We start from the raw sequence: 20,926 nt of genomic DNA on the forward strand, positions 1-20,926 counted from the left end.
CGTTTGGCACACGAAGCCATCCTTTCTGCCACTCTGCTCCCTGGACTTTCCGAACAACTGTTCTGAAGTATGGAAATGAGAACCTGGGACCATGGTTTATATTTAACAAGGGCAGACAGAGACCCAGCAGCCCAGACACTGCGGGGGGGGGGGGCTGTGGAGGTTGGGAGTCAGCTCTGGGCTGACCCCGCTTGTTACGGGAATGCAGGGGAGGACGGCTGAGGTGTGAGAAAGGACCAGAAGTAGTGCAAAGTCAAAGCTAGAGAAAGAACATGCTTAAAGGGAGCACTCGACACCGTCACCAGTCACCAGTGGTGACTTAACTTCTCTGCGCTTCTGCTTCCGCGTCAGTAAAAGGCAGGTGCTGATGGAGTCGCTCCACGGTGTGGCAAGTGTTTTCATGCCTATATAATGCTTAGAACCAAACCTCACCTAGAGCAAGGGGTATGCAACCATGAACTGCTATCATTGCTATAGCTGGTCTTCTTGTTAGGACCACCCTCTACTGCCATCAGGACTGTGATCAAAGGAACTTGCTTGCAAAGGCTTGCAGTCTGGATTCGATTCCCCACGACTCACACGAAGCCAGATGCACAAAGTGGCGCATGCATCTGGAGTTTGTTTACAGTGGCAAGAGGCCCCAGTATGCCCATTCTCTCTTGTTAAAAAAAAAAAGTATATATCTATAATATATGTATAAAATATGTTGGTAGTTATAACATCTACTCAGTTCCAGCAAGGGAGCTGACATCGCCCTTGATTGCTGTGGTATCATGTTTGAACACCAGTGGCTCTTTGATCCCGTTCCCAGTGAATGAAAAAAACTATCCATTAAAATGGCAACTTGATAACATCTGGTGAGTTTCAATAAAGCTGTTCATCCAAGAGGCCTGGTGCATTATGAGAAGGCTCGTTTGCTGTTCTGGGCTGTATTCATCTGTTTTTGCCTTGGTTGAAAGCCTTAATTACACTTTGCAGCATCCAGCGTGTGGGGAGGTGTGGGGCTCCCATAGAAAGAAGGGGTTCCCGGGAGTGGCAGTGCCGCATCCCCGTCTTCTCTGAGCAGCGCTGGGCTCCCTCACCCCCTCACCGCTGCCTGTCCCTTCCCTCGTAGATGACTACGCCCAGCTGTGCAACATCCCCGTGACGGGGCGCCGGCAGCCGTATGGACGGGACGCCTTGGTGGACTTCAGTGAACAGTACGCTCCAGAGGCGGATCCCTACTTCATTCAGGACCGTAAGCAAAACTGTGCAGTCACAAAGAAGTCGAGCCGTGGGTACAGATTACACACTGTCCTCAAAATGGGATCCCCTGGGGACATGCCCAGAATGTGACTCTGTGGGTCTCAATCCAGACTGGCCCATCAGAGCATGTGGGAGAGAGCCAGCAGGTTGGTTCTACAATCCCCTTGGTCATCCTGCCCCGGCTGGGAACCATTGAGCTCCCAGACTGGTACCGTAGGGGGAGGGGCACTGATGCGTTTACTCTCCTCTAGTGACGACAATGATCTTGTTGTGGTCATTGCCGTCACACAATCGTTTCTTTTTACATGACGCTGTGGCCGGGTTCCAGACTTTCCTTGAGAGCCTGGCTGTATGTAGACAGCCTTTCTTCCCACAGGGAAGTGACCAATGGTCACTGTACCTAGTTGATCGTTACAAGTGTTTCTTGAGAGTGGGAGATTTCAAAAGTCCTTTCTTGGTCCAAAATGAATTTCTTGAATATGCTTGTGAAGGGTTTTATTAAGTAAGAAGTGATGTACGCCAGTTTTCACAGAGGAGGCGGGGCTGTGTATATGAAAATAATCCCCCCCCCCCGCCCCAGCAGAAAAGAAACTGTCCTGCAGGGTGTGGACACAGAGTCTTGTGTAAGGAAGCCACACACACACACACACACACACACACAACCAAGCTTGGTGTTTCAATGTGGGGACATCTGAGCTTTCAAGCAGAAAGGAGTGAGGTTTGAAAACTGAGTAGTTCACAATGCTAGACAGACAGATGGCTCTCTTCAAGGACAGGAATGGAGGAGGGCCCGTTTGGGAGCTGTTCTCTGACAAAGGCTGCTCCTCACGAGGGTACATTCTCAGACAAGGCGTCCCTACGGAGATGCTATTGAACTGCAGATTGCTGTGAGAGCCTTTTCTTCCTTGGGGCCCTATCACCAGAGGTAACCACACCCAGAGCTTGGTGTTGGATCTGGGGCTGTCTCCCTTCAGAAGGTGTACGGGAAAGAAGAGCCCAGTAAGCCCAAGTGAACAAGAGAAAAGGTGTCCAAGTTCTATCTATTTCCACATGCGTGGGGACTTCACAAGAGTGAAATTCAAAGAAATGGCCCAAACATGACGCTGTTGTGCGTTTTAGACAATGAACAGCAAAGTTGGTGAAGAAAGGATAACACACATGGCTACCTGGACCAGGATAGCCAGTTCCGAGTGTGTTCCAGAAAGCTGGGTGATACGGAGTGTGACTCAGGTTCACGGCCCCTGTGACAAGTGTCTGTGAGCCAGGCTATTGTCCAGCTTTGGTCTGTGAAGGACTTCTTTCGTTATGATTTGCTGTGACTTCAGCTTGAAATAATCAATATACCCATTTGACACCCTTAGCTCCTTCTGAGGAGATCGTGCTTTGGTCATCCTGCTGAGCTAAGAACTCTTGCAAACATTCTCTCAGCTAGACAGTAGCACACACCTCGGTGAGCCCTCCCGGGGGTGACCACCGTCTTGATTCCTAACACAATGGCTTAGTGCTTACTTTGCATCCCGAGATGGACTTGGGTGCACTCTGCGTGCCTCGCTGTAAAGGTGACAGGTCAGTGACCTCCTTTAAAGAGCAAGAAATACCAGGCAAGTCTGTAGGTAACTGACACACCCCATGACTTGTGTAACTGTTAGTTTATGGTTCAGAGTCCAGGAATTTGCATGTTAAAGTGTCCTGGTTTGTGTACTGTTTTGTTTTGATTTTTTTTTCCAAATGCTAATGTTGCTCTAAAGCTCTTTTTGAATTCATGACAAATGGTGAGAAACACGTTGGTGTCTGCCACGTTAGGTTTCTGCTGAGCAGCACAGGAAGTTGGCATACAGTTAGACCTCCAGCTTCGACTCCACAATGGTCTTTAAATATCTTTCAAGTCAGAGAGGAATGTCTTCCCCAACCCACCGGTTTTCTGATGAGTGGCAAGGGCTCCTGTTGCGAGAGGACTCTAAGGGCGGGTCTCAGCACCTTCATGGTTCACCACGTGGGAGAGTGCCTTCCGTCTGAGTGGCAGGCAGTGCAGACAGCTCCCCGTTTCCCAGAAGGCTACACAATAACAAGGTTGGGCTCTGGAGGCCACAGGGGCTCTGCTGTGGCCGCTCGACTCTGCATGGCACCACAAAGGCAGCTGTAGGTGGTGTTGGCGCCGGTCATTGAACCAGGGCTGTGGTCCTTTCGCCAAGCTTGGAATCCTGAAGCGCTAGTTTGGGAAATCTCTCTGATGCATATGGGAGTTCCAGGTTTTTGTTTTGTTTTTGTCTTTGTTTTTAAAGGTACGGACTCCCTCCAGCCCAGACTGGCCTCAAACTCAGTGATTCTACTGTGAGATATAAAATTTCAAAAGATTTCCACAGTTTAAGACTATTTTAATCACCTGATACTTTTCAAATTGACTTCATGTATTTGTTTTCAGATTCTTGATGGCCTATGATTTTTTTTTTTCCTTTTAAAGTTTTGACAAGGAGCCAACATGAGTATATGTATTTTTAAAAGCATTTTCAATCTGTTCACATGTAAACTTAGCCATGGTATTTTGCTGCCCCCTGCAGGTCTATTGGAGAATTATTTCAAAGGTGAGATAGTGCAGAAGGTCCTGGCTGTATTTTAATTTTTTAAGCCAATTTGTGGAGAGGAGAGGACATGTGACGATGTGTGTCATCATGGATCTATATTTGCAACTTTCTGTTCCTGAAAGACAGCTAGACACCATCATGCCTGGTCACATTGTTTTGTTTTCATGTCACTTTGAACCCATTTGGTGAGATAGTTCAGAAACTACAAAATGAACCAAACAAGAGTTTCTTGGTTTTCTAAACCAAAGTATGGTATACTTTCTTGTTTACCAGGATGTTTGGGGGTCTCTTTCACTGCCTCTATCCCTAGGAGGTCCGCCTGGCTTTTTTCTGGTCTTGCAAACTCCAGTTAAGAAAAATATGCCCTCAAACCCTAGCAAATGCCCACAAGCCAGAAATTCCTCTGGTTCCACCCCAAGAGGTTTATTAACAATTGCCTGAGAACTTAGAAAGTGTGGCTGAGTTAATCTATAGGATATTTAATGTTGTGTAGGTACACCCAGTATTAAATTCTAAATATCAGGATTCTAAGTATCAGAAATAAGTCCATAGGGAGAAGGGAGATGGCTTGGTGGTTAAAGCAAAGCCTGCTGACCCAGGAGGTTTGATTCCCCAGTGCCCACATAAGGCCAGGTGCATCTGGAATTTATTTGCAGTGGCAAGAGACCCTGGGTCACAAATAAACTATAACATGGGTAATAGTGGAGGAGAGTGAACAGGTCTCACTGGACCCCTGTCCTTTCCTTTCCAGGGTATTTAAATAGCTTTGAGGAGCTGCAGGCTGAAGAGTGTGGCATCCTCAATGGGTGTGAAAACGGCCGTTGTGTGAGGGTCCAAGAAGGTTACACCTGCGATTGCTTTGATGGTTATCACCTGGACATGGCCAAGATGACCTGTGTTGGTAAGAACAACGGTGTCTTAGGAGAGATTCTTTCCCTGGAATCCCTGGGAGGGTGGGGGGAGACCAAAACGGTTTTGGAAAAACACAATTGTATTTAATGCCATAGGACTATACAGTTAAAATAGTCAATTTTATGCTCTGTTTTTAGCCACATTTAAGAATCCATATAATATTGCCCACCCCACCCCCCGAAGCACTCTACCTCACCTTCAGTCCCCAGATGGTGGTAAATATGAAAGTCAGGTCAGAATGTCCCAAGTAATTACTTTGGTTGTTTGAGGTAGGGTATCACTGTAGACCAGGCTGGCCTCAAACTCACAGCAGTCCTACCTCTGCCTCCCAAGTGCTGGGATTTTTTTTTTTATTTAGATTTTTTTGTCTCACTGAGTAGCAGCAATAACTGCTTTCTCTGAATATGTGACACATGTATAAAAAATGCACACTGGGATAGAACTCGTTGTCTGTCACGTTGGCTTCTGGCTTTAGCATAGACACATCCATGGTTCAGTGTCGTCTCCCAGGTCCTGTTTGCCCCTTTACTACAAGACTCATTTTTCTTCTCCCTCTGTAACGGTTCTTTTGCCCAGTTTGGTTTTAAACTGTGGTGGGGTTGGAAAAGAAGTCTTTTAGGACTGTAACCTGGGCTATGGCTCAGCAGTAAGCCTGTCTGCAGGGTGGATCCCCAGAACCCGGAGTAGCACATGTGTCTGGAGTTTGTTTGCAGTGGCAAGAGGACCTGGCTTGCCCATTCTCGGTATTTTTTCTTTTTGGTTTTACAGGGTAGGGTTTTGCTCTAGCCCAGGCTGGCCTTGAATTCAGTGATTCTCCTACCTCTGTCTCCCAAGTACTGGGATTAAAGGTATATGCCACCATACCTGGCTCTAGTAAATAAATTTTTAAAATGTAACTAGGGCCGGGCATGGTGGTGCACACCTTTAATCCCAGCACTCGGGAGGCAGAGTTAGGAGGATTGCTGAGAGTTCAAGGCCATCCTGAGACTACATAGTGAATTCCAGGTCAGCCTGGGCAGAGTGAGACCCTACCTCAAAAAAAAAAAAAAAAAATTGGAACTAGGGCTGGAGAAATGGCTTAGCCTGCAAAGCCTAAGGACCAAGGAGTGATCTCTCGTAAGGAGGTTGCACATGTCCGCTAGGTGGCTGAGGCCCTGGTGTGCCAGTTCTCTCTCCAAAGACCCTTGAGAGGCAGTTCTTCTATAATTTGGCTATATAAAATGTCGGACAAAGTAATTCCAGTGTGCTGATGGAAGGCAGACTCCCAGAAGCCCACAGGCCAGCAGCAGATTCTATGTCAGGCAAGGTAGAAGCAGGACCGACACCCAGGCCTGTCCTCTGACCTCCACTCACACGTAAAGAAATCCTGATACCTTACGATCATCACAAATTGAATGGAAAGGGATGGGCAACGGCTCCTGAATTGGATGCCTCTGGTGAGGGAAGTTCTGCTTCATTGAAAACCGACCTGTGTGACTTGGCTTCTTGCAGATGTCAATGAATGTGACGAGTTGAATAACCGGATGTCCCTCTGCAAGAATGCCAAGTGCATTAACACTGAAGGCTCCTACAAATGCCTGTGCCTGCCAGGCTACGTTCCTTCTGACAAGCCCAACTACTGCACGCCCTTGAACACGGCTCTGAAGTTAGAAAAAGACAGTGACCTAGAGTGAAGGGCAATCGACATAACCTAAGTCCATATACTCTGCACCGTGTAAAGGAAAAGGGAGAATGTATTATACTTGAGACGCTGCACCTAACCCAGAACGTTGGAAATAGCACGGGGTTGCATTAACTTCCAAAGACAATGAGAGGATTCCGCCTGAGCCTGATAAGTGTGACAGACCAAATGGACATTTCTCTGAAAAAAAAAATCCGTATATATAGTCTGTTCATATGTAAAATTCAGTGGAAAAGAGGCAGACCAGTGCTCTTATTTTAAACAGAAGGTTGTATTATGATGGTTTTGTTTGGTTTTGTTTTTGTTATTTTTACTATTGCTTAAGTTTGGCATTTCAGTAATGGTGGAAATGTTTTATATAATTTTCAGTTTTTTTGTTCCTTGGCTACTGTTTTCCCTCAGATTTAATCTCAAGGGCACAGGTCTTTGGTAGACGATTGCTAAGCTGTAGTAAGTGTTATGACATGGGGTTCACTCCTCTTTTGACATGGGGCTCGCTCCTCTTTTGGTCTGGAGCAATTTTACAGCTGGCATTGTCCTGTGGGACAGGCAGGGCTTGTCAAAACTTTTATACAGATTCGGAGAAAAGAAAGCTTTCTATTTTGTGTATTGTTTGATTTCGTGTCCACTCTTAGCCAAGCTGCTAACAAGTGTCATTTAAGTCCTTTTCTGAAAATTGAACTTCTGAGTATTGTAATATGTAAAGTCAACCCAGAAAAAAAATTTAAACTTGATCACCCAAATATTTACCATTATATGTTAAAACAAAATAAATCACCATTTTGTAGAAAATAAAACCCTACATGAGTGTGGCTATCCGAGTTGTGTCTCACCCAGCACCCTCTTCGACCTCTTGCATATTAACCAACGGTCCTCCATGACTGTCGTCTTATAAGTCAGTCATGAGTCACCACTTCCACCCATAACAATGGCTAACCGTACTTGGACAGCAGAGCTCTAAGGAAATGCAAGTTGAGATCAATGGGTGAACTGTAATCCACCACCACAGACTTCCTGAGGTGAAGAGGAAATTAGGACAGAAAGGAGAGAGACCTCAAAAGAAGAAATCCACCCGGCAACCATGTTGACCTTGACCTTTAGCCTCCAGAACTGATAGAAAATAAACTCTTTGTCCTGGCAACCCCAGAGAACTAAACACGAGCGATAGCGTCCCTGCCTTCTCACCAATTGTCGCTTCGCAGAGTTTTACACCTCAAACAGGAATTAAGAACACCTTTTTCACTTAATAAGAACCTCCAGACCTGTGAGTAAAAACATGCTGTTTGGGGCTGGAGAAATGGTTTAGTGGCTAAGCACTTGCCTGTGAAGCCTAGGGACCCCAGTTCGAGGCTCGATTCTCCAGGTCCCACGTAAGCCAGATGCACAGGGTGGCGCATGTATCTGGAGTTCATTTGCAGTGGCTGGAGGCCCTGGTGCGTCCATTCGCTCTCTATCTGCCTCTTTGTCTCTCTCTCTCTATCTGCCTCTTTCTCTCTCTGTGTCTGTCACTCTCGAATAAATAAAAATTTTAAAACATGCTGTTTTGTGCCATGAAGTTTGCAACACCATACAGAGCATTGCAGAAGCTTACTGCCTTGCTGGTGTTGATGTTAGGACAAATGTATGACCCATTTCCAGCCCAAGAAAAGATGCTTGAGCATCCCACATCCTGACATGACCCTTAGATCGCATATTAGTGATACTTTTTTGGAGGAATTGGGGGATCTTGAAATGTGAAATATTGTTTGCATTTTCATATGGAAAAAAAAAAAAGTGCAAGCCAAAGAATACCACCAGAGAAGTCAGAGGTTGAAAAGCCCTGGCTGGCTGTCACCTAAGCTTGCCTACGTCTGGCCATAGTCCACTCTTGGGCAGATGGTCACTTAAGTCGTAGTGACTAAGTGCCACAGTTAATGCTGCCACTCTACCCAGCCCTCACCCTTGACCAGTGTGCGAGTGCCATAGAGGGTGACACAGTATCTACCAGTCCCCTTCCCCGGGGGGCTCCTGAGACCACTGGCGGAGCAGAGGCCAGGCGCTCAGGCTCGGAACCACCGCTGCGGCTGCCGGAGCGAGAGTCCCTTTCCGGCGGCAGGACTCGCGAAGAAGCCCCCCACTGCCTGCTACAGACCCCCGCTCCCACGGGACGCGGGTGCGCGGTGAGCACCCCACAGCCGCTGCCGTCCACGCCACACCAGCCTGAGTGGCAGCATCATTAGTCACAACTAGACTAGCTATAAGGAGACCATAATGCCCAGCTGAAATAGAGCCAGCGCATGACAAACGGACATGGCAGGACATCTTCAGGGGAAGGCAGCTTCCCGGGAAGGCGCCCCGTAGATAGGAGTGGGAGAGAGCCCTGACCACGGAACATGCAGCCGTCAATGAAGAAGTTCAACGAGCACGAAAACAAGGCTGTATGCTGAGTCGAGCCACGCATCCCAAAGAAGTTGATAAGGATGAAATGTCCAATCAATGAGGAATTTTTTTTGGTTATATTTATTTATTTATTTGAGAGTGACAGAAAGAGAAAGAGGCAGAGAGAGAGAGAGGATGGGCACACCACGGCCTCCAGCCACTGCAAACGAACTCCAGATGCATGTGCCACCTAGTGCATCTGGCTTACCTCGAACCGAAGTCCTTAGGCTTCACAGGCAAGCGCTTAACTGCTAAGCCATCTCTCCAGCCCAATGAGGAATTTTTAAATGATTATTTTAAACGCTCAATGTGATCCTGGAGAATACATATAAACAAATGAGGTTAGATAAATAAAGGATATTAATGAGAAATTCAATTGGGATAGCTTTGGTGGGGGGAAATCCAGAAATAATAGAAAGGAAGAGGTCAAAGCTGGGTATGAGAGTCTATGCCTGTACCACAGCACTGGGAAGGCCCAGGCAGGAGGATCATGAGTTCAGGGCCATCTTGGGATATGTAATGAGACCCTGTCTTCTGGAGGGATGACTTAGAGGTTAAGGCGTTTGCCTGCAAAGCCAAAGGACCCAGGTTCGATTCCCCAGGACCCACATTAGCCAGATGCACAAGGGGGTGTTTATGTCTAGAGTTCGTTTGCAGTGGCTGGAGGCCCTGGCACACCCAATCTCTCTCCCTCCCTCTCCTTCTCTCTCTCTCCCTCTCTCCGTCAAATAAATAAATAAAAATAAAATATTTTTTAAAAGAAGACTGGGGGTGGGGGGAAGACTGCTCAATAAGTCAAATAAAAATGCAGTTGAGCCGGGAGTGTTGGCGCATGCCTTTAATCCCAGCACTCAGGAGGCAGAGGTAGGAGGATCACCGTGAGTTTGAGGCCACCCTGAGACTACATAGTGAATTCCAGGTCAACCTGAACTAGAGTGAAACTCAACCTCAAAAAAAAAAAAAAACATGCAGTTGAAGCCAGACATGGTGGCACACAACTTTAATCCCAGCACTTGGACAGCAGAGGTAGGAGGGTCACTCTGAGTTTGAGACCAAGCTGGGCTAAAGACCTTACTTCAAAAAGAAAAAAAAAAAAAGTTGGGTTGGAGAGATGGCTTAGCTGTTAAGGCACTTGTTTGCAAAGCCAAAGGACCTTGGTTCAATTCCCCAGGATCCACATAAGCCAGATGCACAAGGGGGCACATGCGTCTGGAGTTTGTTTGCAGTGGCTGGAGGCCCTGGCGCACCCATTCTGTCTCTCCCTCTCTCTGCCTCTTTCTCTCTCTCTCTCAAATAAATAAATAAAAATAAAGGTTTTTTTTTTTTTTTAATAAAGGTGAGGCAAGAACAAGGTTGCACATGCCCACGGGGTGGCACAAGTGCCTGGAGTTCTATTGCAGTGGCTGAGCCCTGGTACATCAGTTTTCTCTCTAAAAAAAATTAAAACTAGAAGTAGCTTCCCCACCGGGGCCTGTGACCTCTGGGCCTGTGGAAGTTATCCATGGCTTACAGTACCTAACTGTGGAGCGAGGCTTAGATACAATCAAAAAGTAATTGGCTGCGTCCATAACAGTTATGTCACTATTGTGCCAACTGGGCCACCTTGCCTAGTGGGTTCGTGAAGGGCTGTTGGTGACAGTTCTTCCCAAGCACCCTCTGCAGTGCGTCCTGGCACTTCAAAAGCTAGCCATCAGGGAAGGAGATCCCGGCTCAGACCTCAGCTGGATTTCGTCATGCCTTGTGACGCGTGTGCGGTGCCTCCTGCAACCGGATCTGGCCATCTACTTCTGACCTGTGACAAGGAGCAGCGGCAGCAGCTGGGAAGTGGGCACTGCAAGCAGCTGGGAGGTGGGCACTGCAAGCAGCTGGGAGGTGGGCACTGCAAGCAGCTGGGAGGTGGGCACTGCAAGCAGCTGGGAGGTGGGCACTGCAAGCAGCAGCTCGCAGGGAAGTCATCTGCCTCCAGCGCTGGGGTGCCCAGCCAACCTGCGTTTCTGAGAGCTCCTTTCTCTGCCCTCACCCGGTGCCTTCGTGTGCAGCCCTTTAGCTGCTGCTCTAAAAACCAGCTCTTTCAGTCAACCCGTGTCCTGTAGGCAGGTGGAATTACCATGGGAACTGGTTCTCCAAAGCCCAGTTCTTCACAGGCATGTTTGTGAAATTCACTGCTGTTGGGCTGGAGAGATGGTTTGGTGGTCAAGGCGCTTGTCTACAAAGCCTTATGACCTGGGTTGGATTCCCCAATGACTACACAAAGTCAGCTGTGCAAAGCGGCACATGCATCTGGAGTGTATTGGCAGTGGCTGGAAGCCCTGGCATGCCCATTCTGTCTCTCTTCTCTCTCTCTCTCTCTCTTTCTCTCTCTCTCTCTGCTTGAAAATAAATATTTTAAAAATTCACTGTCAAACTGGAGAGATGGCTCAGTAGTTAAGGCACTTGCTTGCAAAGTCAAAGTACCCAGGTTCAATTCCCCTAGGACCCATGGAAGCCAGATGCACAAGGTGGCACATGCATCTGGAGTTCGTTTGCAGTGGCGGGAGGCCCTGGCATGCCCATTCTCTCTATCTCCCTCTCTCCCTGCCCATGTCTCTCAAACAAATAAAGAAAAATAAAAATATTTCTCAAAAAAACTTCACTGTCAATTCCAAAGGCACCCATGCATAACACTGAGTTAGGCAAGAACTGTGACGGCAACTCCCCGGGTTGCTTTTTGGCATGAAAATGCTTACAAGAGGCTTGTGGCATTGTGTACACGGGTGAGGGCACATTGATGCCCCTCACTGACAGACTTGGGCACCCTGGTGGTCTACCTGCCAACAGGACAGAATGACGTATTGCTTGTCCCATCACAGCACCCATCTGCTGAAGCCATAATCACAAGCAGGCCTCCCCAGGAGGGTTCATAGGAATGAGGGCGGTGGTTCTTTTCCATCCTGTGTTGGTTGCATTGGGGCCAGACTTTTAAGAACCCAGGATGCAACCTGCAGTGGTACATGTAGACAGAAGGCCCGCGTCCGGGTGAGGATATATGCCTCCTGATCTCCCAGACAACCGGTGAGCTGTGGGCGGCCACATGGACAGCGGCAAGAGGCTCTGCTTCCTGACAAGCTCTCCCATGCGCTTCCTGCGGCGCCTTGTCCTCACAGCAGGTGTCCAAGCACCTGTCAGGTCTCCTTCTCCCTCCGGACCAGATCCAGGGTTCAGAAGTGAGGCTTCTGGGCTGGAGAGATGCCTTAGCGGTTAAGGTGCCTGCCTGCAGATCCAAAGGACCAAGGCTCGATTCCCCAGGACCCATGTAAGCCAGATGCACAAGGGGCACACCCGTCTGGAGTTCGTTTGCAGTGGCTGGAGGCCCTTGTGTAACCTTTCTCTCTCTCTCTCTCTCTTTTTCTCTCTCTCCCTCCCTCCTTTCTTTTTCTCTCAAATAAATAGGTAAATAAAATTTTAAAAATAAAAAAAAAAATGAGGCTTCTGAATATACTCTGACTGCCAGCACAGGTTGTCCCAAAGCAAGTCGCATGAGTCACTACGACCCCTCCCGCTCGTGACCTACCCCACTGGCTGGCCTGTCCCTTTCCTTCCTTCAGCCATGGGATACCAGTGTTCCGTGGTGTGGCAGCCTCCACCCATTCTCATTTGGTGCCCCATTTGTGCCATCCTTGTACCGGGCACCAGGACACTGACCCTTGCAGCACTTAGTCTGGCTTAGCTGTTGGCTTCATTACTGGAGGGGGGCAGGGCTCCGTGGCTTGAAAAGACGTTTGTCCCAGCGCAGCCTGCAGCAGCAAGCCATGGTGCTGGGAAGACACACGCCACCTTTGCAGAGCCTGATTCCAAACCAGCCCATGAGGAGGCTTAGCCCAAAAGCCTTCAGCCCACCCTTCATGGGATAAGCGGTTTTCGCTGTGAGGTGGCGCTGGTGACGAATTCCACCAGTTTCCGTATTTTATGTACACATAGAAGTTGCTGTTCTCTTTCAGTCTAGAGCATGACAGGGACAAAACCTCTATGGGAACTGTGAGGATGAACTATGGGGGGGGGGGAACTATAGGAATATTTCCTATGGACCTTACAAATAGCTCTCCTGATATTATTGCTGTGAGAGGCTAAATTCCTTACTTGTAACTCGCCCTAAAGTTAAACGTAAAACTGTGTAGTCCACCCATTTAAAGGAACGTGACTAGGTTTCCTCGGCCTTGGCGTGCCTTTGGCCTGAACAGCACGCATGGCCTCTTGCACCTTACTGTCTTCTGCTCCTCTCTTGTGATTCTGAGTTACATGTCACTAAAGCCACATATCAGCCCTGAGGTCCCTGCTGGCTTACATTCTTTCTTTCTTTCTTTTGTTTGTTTCATTTGTTTTTGAGGTAGGGTCTCACTCTAGCCCAGGCTGACCTAGAATTCACTACGTAGTCTCAGGGTGGCCTCGATCAAACTCATGGCCATCCTCCTACCTCAGCCTTACAGGTTCTGGGGCTAAAGGTGTGTGTCATCTTACCTGGCAACTTTTCTTAACTCTGCTGTAAAAACAGTCCTACCAGGTCTGGTGAACTGGGCATCAAACACTGCCCCTCACACGCCCGTTTCCCTCAGTGATGCCTGGCTCCCCTCTACTGTTTTCCAGTCCCTGAGATTCATGGGGACCTCAGCCATAAATAACCAAGTGTTCCAACTGGTAATGGAGGGACTTATCTCTTCACTGTCTCGTAAGTGTGCAGCCTGGGTCTCCAGGAGGGACAGACGGTCTCCACTCCCTCAGTGCTCAAACCGATCCCACCGGCCTCTGCACCCCACAGCTTCCTAAGACAGGCTCTGAGAGGTCTTCCACTCCTTGTGGCAAAGTCTTCTTTAGTTCAAGACACTTGGAGGCAGATATTCCATGATGATCAAAATTTCCTACCCGGGGCCATTATTAAGGCCCCCATTTGCATGCTGACTCATGGGTTTTTCCCTTCCTCTGTATTAAAGCTTGGGCCTAAGGGGAGACGCCAGCACCCCACCTTACTGTCTTCCTAGTCACCGTCCAGTCCTTTCCATGGGCTCCAAGGCACCTTAACCGCTAAGCCATCCCTCTAGCCCTAATTCAGCTTTTTAAAAAAAGAAAAGCAGGGCTGCAGAGCATTGCCTAATGGTTAAGACGCAGGCCTGCAAAGCCAAAGGACCCTGGTTCAATTCCCCAGGACCCATGTAAGCCAGATGCACAAGGTGGCGCACACATCTGGAGTTCGTTTGCAGTTGCTGGAAGCCCTGGAGCGCCCATTCTCTCTCCCCCACCTCAAACAGATAAATAATTTTTTTAATGTTTAAAAAAGAGAGAGAGAAAAGCATATAAAAGCATGTGGGTACCCGATCCCAGCAGCTAACACAACTTTCAAGTGCCTGAAGAACAGAGGAAAAATGCAGATGAGGCCCAGAGCAAAGACCCCAGCCAGCTCCCTCCCTGCCTGCCTGTCTACCCCGGGTACCAGTATGCCCAGGCTTCTAGTGGGTTGTATATAGGCACTGTGCCCCAGTGCCACTCTGCAAAGACCTTCTACCCATCTTTCTCTGCAGGCCCCTAGGAGTGTGGCGTCAGCTCGCTTCTCCTGGAGTGCGTCGATCCTTGGACATCCCTCTAGACTCACTTCACTCTCCTACATCTCTGCAACACCAACCCAGAAGGTTTTCTAAAGGTCAACCTAGCCGGCAGGATAGTCCTGATTCTGGCTCTAGGCCTCACCGACCACGTCTCTCAGGCAGACTTCCTTCCTCCGCCTTGCAGTCATCCCCTTGTTCCCCGGGCACGTGGTAAGAAACGCTAGGCCTGTCCCTGTACCTGCAAGCAGTTCTTCAGACCTGTCCTCATTCTACTGAAGACGTCCCTCTGCTGGAAATTTCTCTAGACCAACTCAGCTTGGTCGAGTTCTGTTGAACAAAACAACTTGTGAGTCGAGCAGCTAGCAGAACCAGAGCAGATTCTGAGAACCAACCAGAAAGACAGCACCTACAGGAAACAGGGGCCAGGCGCGGAAAACAGTTTAATTGGCTGCACCTGAAATCGTCAGAAAGTCGATTGGCTGCACCTGAAATCATCAGGAAGTCGACTAACTGCACCCGAAATTGACAGAAAGTCAACTGGCTGCACCTGAAATCGACAGAAAGTCAACTGGCTGCACCTGAAATCATCAGAAAGTCGATTGGCTGCACCTGAAATAGTTAATTGTCCACAGCCGCAGCCCTGGGCTGGCTCCAGGGCCACTGTAACCAGCCGGTGCTGGGCTGGGCTGTTCTTCCAGGCCTAGAACAAGTCCTGGGTCCAAGTCAGTGGCCTTCTACAAGGGCCTCTATCGCGTGTCGCTGCTGCACTTGAAGTTAGGGCACTGACTGGCAGAATGGCACCCAGAACTTTGCATGGAGATGTGATGGGGCCGACGCTGCTCTCTGATGCTGATAGGTCCCCAGCCTTCTGCACTACGGCCCTTTCCGCCCGTACTGTCTGTGGAACTGACGGTGGCCTTTCCTGAAGATGCCAAACAATGCAATGTCAACGCCCCTAGGACCCGCTGTCACCACCCGTCCTTGTCTCGAGACCTATAATCAGGCTCCATGTTCAGCAATCCCCTAGAGGGACAGTGTGGCCCAGGAGAGGTGCACAACACCCCTAAAAAAACTTCTGAGTTTTCCAGTTTATAGAAGCAGAGGTATTGGGGTGGATGTTAAGGGTGTGACACATGATGAAAAGAAAGTAAAACTAAACCAGGCTAAGGTTTTTCCCTTTTTTCCTTTTTAATTTTTTTTTTTATTTGAGACGGAGAGAGGGAAAAAGACAGAAAGAATGGGCACACCAGGGCCTCTAGTCACTGCAAACAAACTCCAGACTCATCTGCTCCCTTGTGTATCTGGCTTATGTAGGAACCTGGAGAATTGAACCTGGGTCCTTAGGTTTCGCAGACAAGCACCTTAACTGCTAAGCCATCTCTTCAGCCCTTTTATTGTTTTTTTTGTTTTGTTTTGTTTTTTGAGGTAGGGTTTCACTCTAGCCCAGGCTGACCTGGAACTCAGTATGGAGTCTCAGGGTGGCCTCGAACTCTCAACCAACCATCTACCTCTGCCTCCCAAGTGTTGGGATTAAAGGCATGCACCACCACACCTGACTTCTTTCTTCTTCTTTCTTCTTTCTTCTCTTTCTTCTTCCTTCTTCTTCTAATATGTGTGTATGTGTCTGTCTCCATTTCCCCGTGGGCTCTCCTCATTGGGGTCAGTAGTGTTTAATGTGGGGTAATTAGGGCCTCTGTCAGTCACTGGGTATGGGCTGTGCCTCTGGATATTACTACCCACCTTGTGGCTTTTATGCGCTTCCTGCCTCCTCTTCTACAACATCCCCTGAGAATTGGTGGGTGTGCTAGCGGATTGTTTCTCCATAGCCTCTGCATCTCTGTTGTGATGTGTTGCAGTCCCCACAGTCTCTGTTGCTATTTCCCTGGAGGCAGTTGTCAGGCTAGCCTTTGGAGCGACATTTGTTCGCCTGCTTCCTCTGCATATTCTTCTGGACACCGGTGAATGTGGCAGAGCTGGCGTATCTTGCCATGAGCACTTTGTTGATGGGTTGTGGATCTCCCCAGTATTCTCTGCCATCTCCTTGCTCCCCTAAGTTCTCCTGGGTTCCCCAGGGTAAACTTGATATGGAGTCACTGAGCAAAGGTGCTGAGTTCCAGAAGGCACCATGGTACTGGGAAGAAGTGACAGGAGTGCTCAGCACTGAAACATCTCTACCACATCTTACAAGCCTCAGGGTCCATTGCGGAAGAGGTAGCGGAAAGAATGTAAGAGCCAAAGGAAGGGTAGGACTCCTTACAATGTGCTCCCCCCAGACACAAAATGGCCTGGATATCCATGACCTCACAGTACCTGACCCTACCTACACAAGACGATCACAATAGGAGGAAAAGATCATAACATCAAAATAAGAGACTGATTGAGAGGGGGAGGGGATATGATGGAGAGTGGAGTTTCAAAGGAGAAAGTGGGGGGAGGGAGGGCATTACCATGAGATATTGTTTACAATCATGGAAGTTGTTAATAAAAAAAAAGAGAGGGAAAAAAAGATGCTCAGTTCAATGCAGATTGCACAGTTAATAAAAGGTGATCAGTTTATTTGATTGGTTGCCTAAAGTAGGGGTCAAAAGACAGACCCACAAGCCCTGCACTCCATCTTGGCCTTCCTCCTCTTCAGAGGTGCCAGGAGAATCTGATAAACCTGCCATCTGCATTGTTGGCACCAAATTCTAGGACCATTCCAGGCCTCCAGTGATGTCTCCCAGCCAGGCGTCTCATGAGGAACCAAAGCATGGAATTGTCAAAGAGGAGCATGTGGTGTGAACTGAAGGTGTCTGTTTCCACTGTTGATCTTCAGCACAACCTTCACCCCAGTAAGCTCAGTGGAAGCCCCGGCAATGCACACCCACACCTTGCTTTCCTGGTCTAGGCAGTGTTTTCCATCACAGGTAGGTAAGGACGGGGATCAGTGCATCCCTCGTCCACCTACAAGGACTCAGTGATCTGGTGGGGATGAGTCTCCCCAGAAGAAAATGTGCCCACAGTCACTACCACTCGCCACAGATGCGCTTGACACTTTTCACTGTGGTATTATTTCTATGCCCTTATTTCTGTTTTTTATTTATTTATTAGAGAGAGAGAGAGGGCATGGGCACACCAGGGCATCCTGCCACTGCAAACAAACTCCAGATGCATGTGCCACCATATGCATCTGGCTTACGTGGGTTCTGGGGAGTCGAACCTAGGTCCTTAGGCTTTTCAGGCCAAAGCCTTAATCCTAAACCATTTCTCCAGCCCAGTGCCCATATAGCGCTTAAGATACAGAGTTATATCCTTATCGGAGAAGTTGGAGAGGCAACTATGATTATCACTGTAACTGGCTGGGAACGCTGCTAGAGCATCCCAGCAGCCGTTACCTTCGCATTGCTGGGGCAAAATACCTGGCCAGAAGCAGTTTAAGGGAGGAAATGGTTTACAGCTGGCTGACAAAGTTTCAAGGGGAAGCGATGCAAGAGCGGACAGCTGGGCTCATCGCAACAACAGCGGGGAGGAAGGAGAGGGAGCTGGCCAGCGCTGGCAGGCAGGGCAACAAACGCCCAGCCCTGCCCCCAGCGCCACCTCTCCTCCAGCAAGGCTCCACTTCCCAACGGCTCCACCAGCTGAGAGTTAAGACTGAGGCTTAATTACAAACGCACAAGGCTACGGGGACGTTTTACATCAGCCACCACAGTGACTGTGTACATAAGACAGGTGACATGTGGCGGGGAATTACTGTTGGCCGGATGAAGGGGAGAGTGGCTTGAGCTCTCTGTCACTGTCATCCGTAACATAAACCCTTACAAACTGGGAGGAAGAAAGGAAGGGCCTCCTATAAATGAGTTGGATGTGCCTAATACCCCTTAGCTTATTGTTAACGAAGGAATTCAGAGGCTCAGGGAAATTATAATATGCTGGGGAACTGGGGAAATAACTATGGGATGAGTCTGGGAACCCTCTGGAGCCGCCATGAGCCAGGCCAGCTGTGTCCTTGGCTAATACTATGAGCTTTGTCAGAGGGACACCAGCCCGCGGGAGAGCGTGGCCATTGCTCCTCCGTATGCCAGACCTTGTGGCAGAAGCTTCAGCTGTTCGAGTGGGCAGATAACTTAAACTCAAGATGTTCTATCCGGCCTGTCAAAACAAACTTGCCTAGCTCTGAGTACATAAAAATCCGATGTTCTATTTAATGTCTCCTTTGTTACTACTGGAGAAAACTTCCATCAGGGCTGGGTCTGTCATACTCATCCTCAGGCCCAACCTACCCGGCATGTGCATCAGCCAGCTTCAAAACATACTGCTTATCTCCTGCTGGGAGCCTCAGACCTCAGAGGACTCCAGGTCATCACTGGACAAATGGAAAACACACTAGCCAACAATACCTAAATTTTTTTTCGAGGTAGGGTCTCACTCTAGCTCAGGCTGACCTGTAATTCACTATGGAGTCTCAGGCTGGCCTCAAACTGTTGTGATCCTCCTACCTCTGCCTCCCGAGTGCTAGGATGAAAGGCGTGCGCCACCATGCTCAGCTTCTAAATATATATTTTCTTAACTGACAATTTTATACGTGTATATAGTGCTTTTTATCACATTCATTCACACCCCTTATCTTCTCTTGTATCCCTACCACTCCCATTGAAAACCTTATTTTCTGTCCTCTCTTCTCTCCTGCCTCATAAGGCTTCCAGAAATCCCAAATCCTCTGCCCATCCCCCTGCCATGGCACAAACGCTTGCCTTCCTCTTCTCCCTGGTGGGCAGAACCTTCCTTCATGCCAGGCTATCTGCACTGCTCTTCCTTCACAGTGCAAGCTCCACCTTCCCCTCCCACCATGGCTGAGCCCTCATCCCACTAAGAAGATTCATATTGCTAGATATTTAAAGAAATATTTTATTTATTTATTTATTTAAGAGGCAGAGAGAGAATGGGCACACCAGGACCTCCAGCCACTGCAAACGAACTCCAGATGCATGTGCCACCTTGTGCATCTGGCTTACGTGGGTCCTGGAGAATCAAACTGGGATCCTTTGGCTTTGCAGGCAAACGCCTTAACCACTAAGCCATGTCTCCAACCTTACTGCTGGACATTTTAACTCCTGCCTCCTTCAAGGGCTAATATACTTTGTTTCTTCCAGAATTCAACAGATTAAATTTCAAATGGTTATGCAACAAAGTGATTAGCCCGTCTCTCCTGGGCTGGAACCTGAGACATCCTACCATATACTGGATCAAAACTTTCATGGGATCACCTAACCAATGATGCCCATCTTCAACCTAGTTACCAACACAGATAGCAAGGACCCACAGGTAGTATCTGTGTCCCTCAGCCTGAAGATGCCAAAGAAAGAGAATTCCTCCCCTCCTCCCTTATATTTTATTTTATTTCAGAGAGAGAGAATGTGCGTGCCAGGGCTTTCAGCCACTGTAAACAAACTCCAAGCCCATGTGCCACTTTGTGTACCTGGCTTATGTGGGTCCTGGGAAATCAAACCTGGGCCCTTTGGCTTCACAGACAAGTGCCCTAACCACTAAGCCATCTCTCCAGCCCCTCCTTGTAAAATTATAAGAGTCCATATTCCTTGAAGGGGGAACAATACAGGGTAGGTGGGAGTTAGCTATGAGTTAGTCAAGGAAGTGGAAGCTGTATCTTGGTAGCTGTCACCTGGTGGCCAGAATGCCTGTCAGTGGTTAAATGTCCAGGAGGCTGCACTTAGGGTCTTCTAACTATATCAGAAACTCAAGTTCCAGGGCATTTTCTCACACCTGCATCATTAAAAAAAAAAAAAAAACTAAACTCAGCTTCATTACAATACAATTTGCATTGTGGCTCTGATCCCTCCCCCTCGGGTTTTTCTAGATCAATAAAAGAAAGATTCTAAAAGGGTGATCCAGCCCACCATGAAATATTAGTGAGAAAGAGTCTTTTCACCCTATGACTATGCCACTCACCTCATAAACATATGCCTAAGAACTTCTTTAAAATCAGGCTGGAGAGATGGCTCAGTGGATAAGGCATTCACAGTTCAAGCTGGAGTATCCAAGTTTGAATCCCAGACCCTGCGTACAAAAGCCAGAGTCCAGGACTGGGGAGAGAGTTTAGCAGATAAAGGCACTTGCTTGCAACCCTGCCCACCCAAGTCTGATCTTCCTCACAGCCACATAAAATCAGACCCAAAGTGGCTTACGCACCCATGATCTCAACGTGCCTCCTGCGGAGAGGCGTAGCCAGGAGATGCAGAAGTTTCCAAGCAGCTGCAGCAGACCTGTCTCAAAAGAAGGTGGAAGGAGAGGAACACCCCAGGTTGTCCACTGACCTCCAGGCACATACTGCGGCACCCCCACACACATCACACACATACACACATGGTACAAGTAAAAATAGAAAAAAATCAAAATGAATTTTTGAACCAGGGCTGGAGAGATGGCTTAACGGTTAAGGCGTTTGCCTGCAAAGCCAAAGGACCCAGGTTTGCTTCCCCAGGACCCATGTAAGCCAGATGCACGAGGGGGCGCATGTATCT

At 48.4% G+C, this 20,926-nt stretch overlaps 1 protein-coding gene across 8 annotated transcripts in view; it reads left to right on the plus strand.

Moving 5' to 3' along the window:
- Nucleotides 1–7,236, plus strand: part of Ltbp1 (latent transforming growth factor beta binding protein 1) — a 423,409-nt gene extending 416,173 nt beyond the window's left edge. For all 8 annotated transcript variants that reach the window (XM_045150784.1, XM_045150787.1, XM_045150789.1 and 5 more), the window contains 3 exons: nt 1,115–1,237; nt 4,579–4,728; nt 6,231–7,236. In XM_045150784.1, the coding sequence (XP_045006719.1) occupies nt 1,115–1,237; nt 4,579–4,728; nt 6,231–6,412 (455 nt within the window). In that variant the 3' untranslated portion in view covers nt 6,413–7,236. The remainder of the gene's footprint in view (nt 1–1,114; nt 1,238–4,578; nt 4,729–6,230) is intronic.
- Nucleotides 7,237–20,926: the final 13,690 nt, after the last annotated feature.

This window comes from Jaculus jaculus, chromosome 5 (genome assembly GCF_020740685.1).
Source record: "Jaculus jaculus isolate mJacJac1 chromosome 5, mJacJac1.mat.Y.cur, whole genome shotgun sequence".
NCBI lineage: Eukaryota > Metazoa > Chordata > Mammalia > Rodentia > Dipodidae > Jaculus > Jaculus jaculus.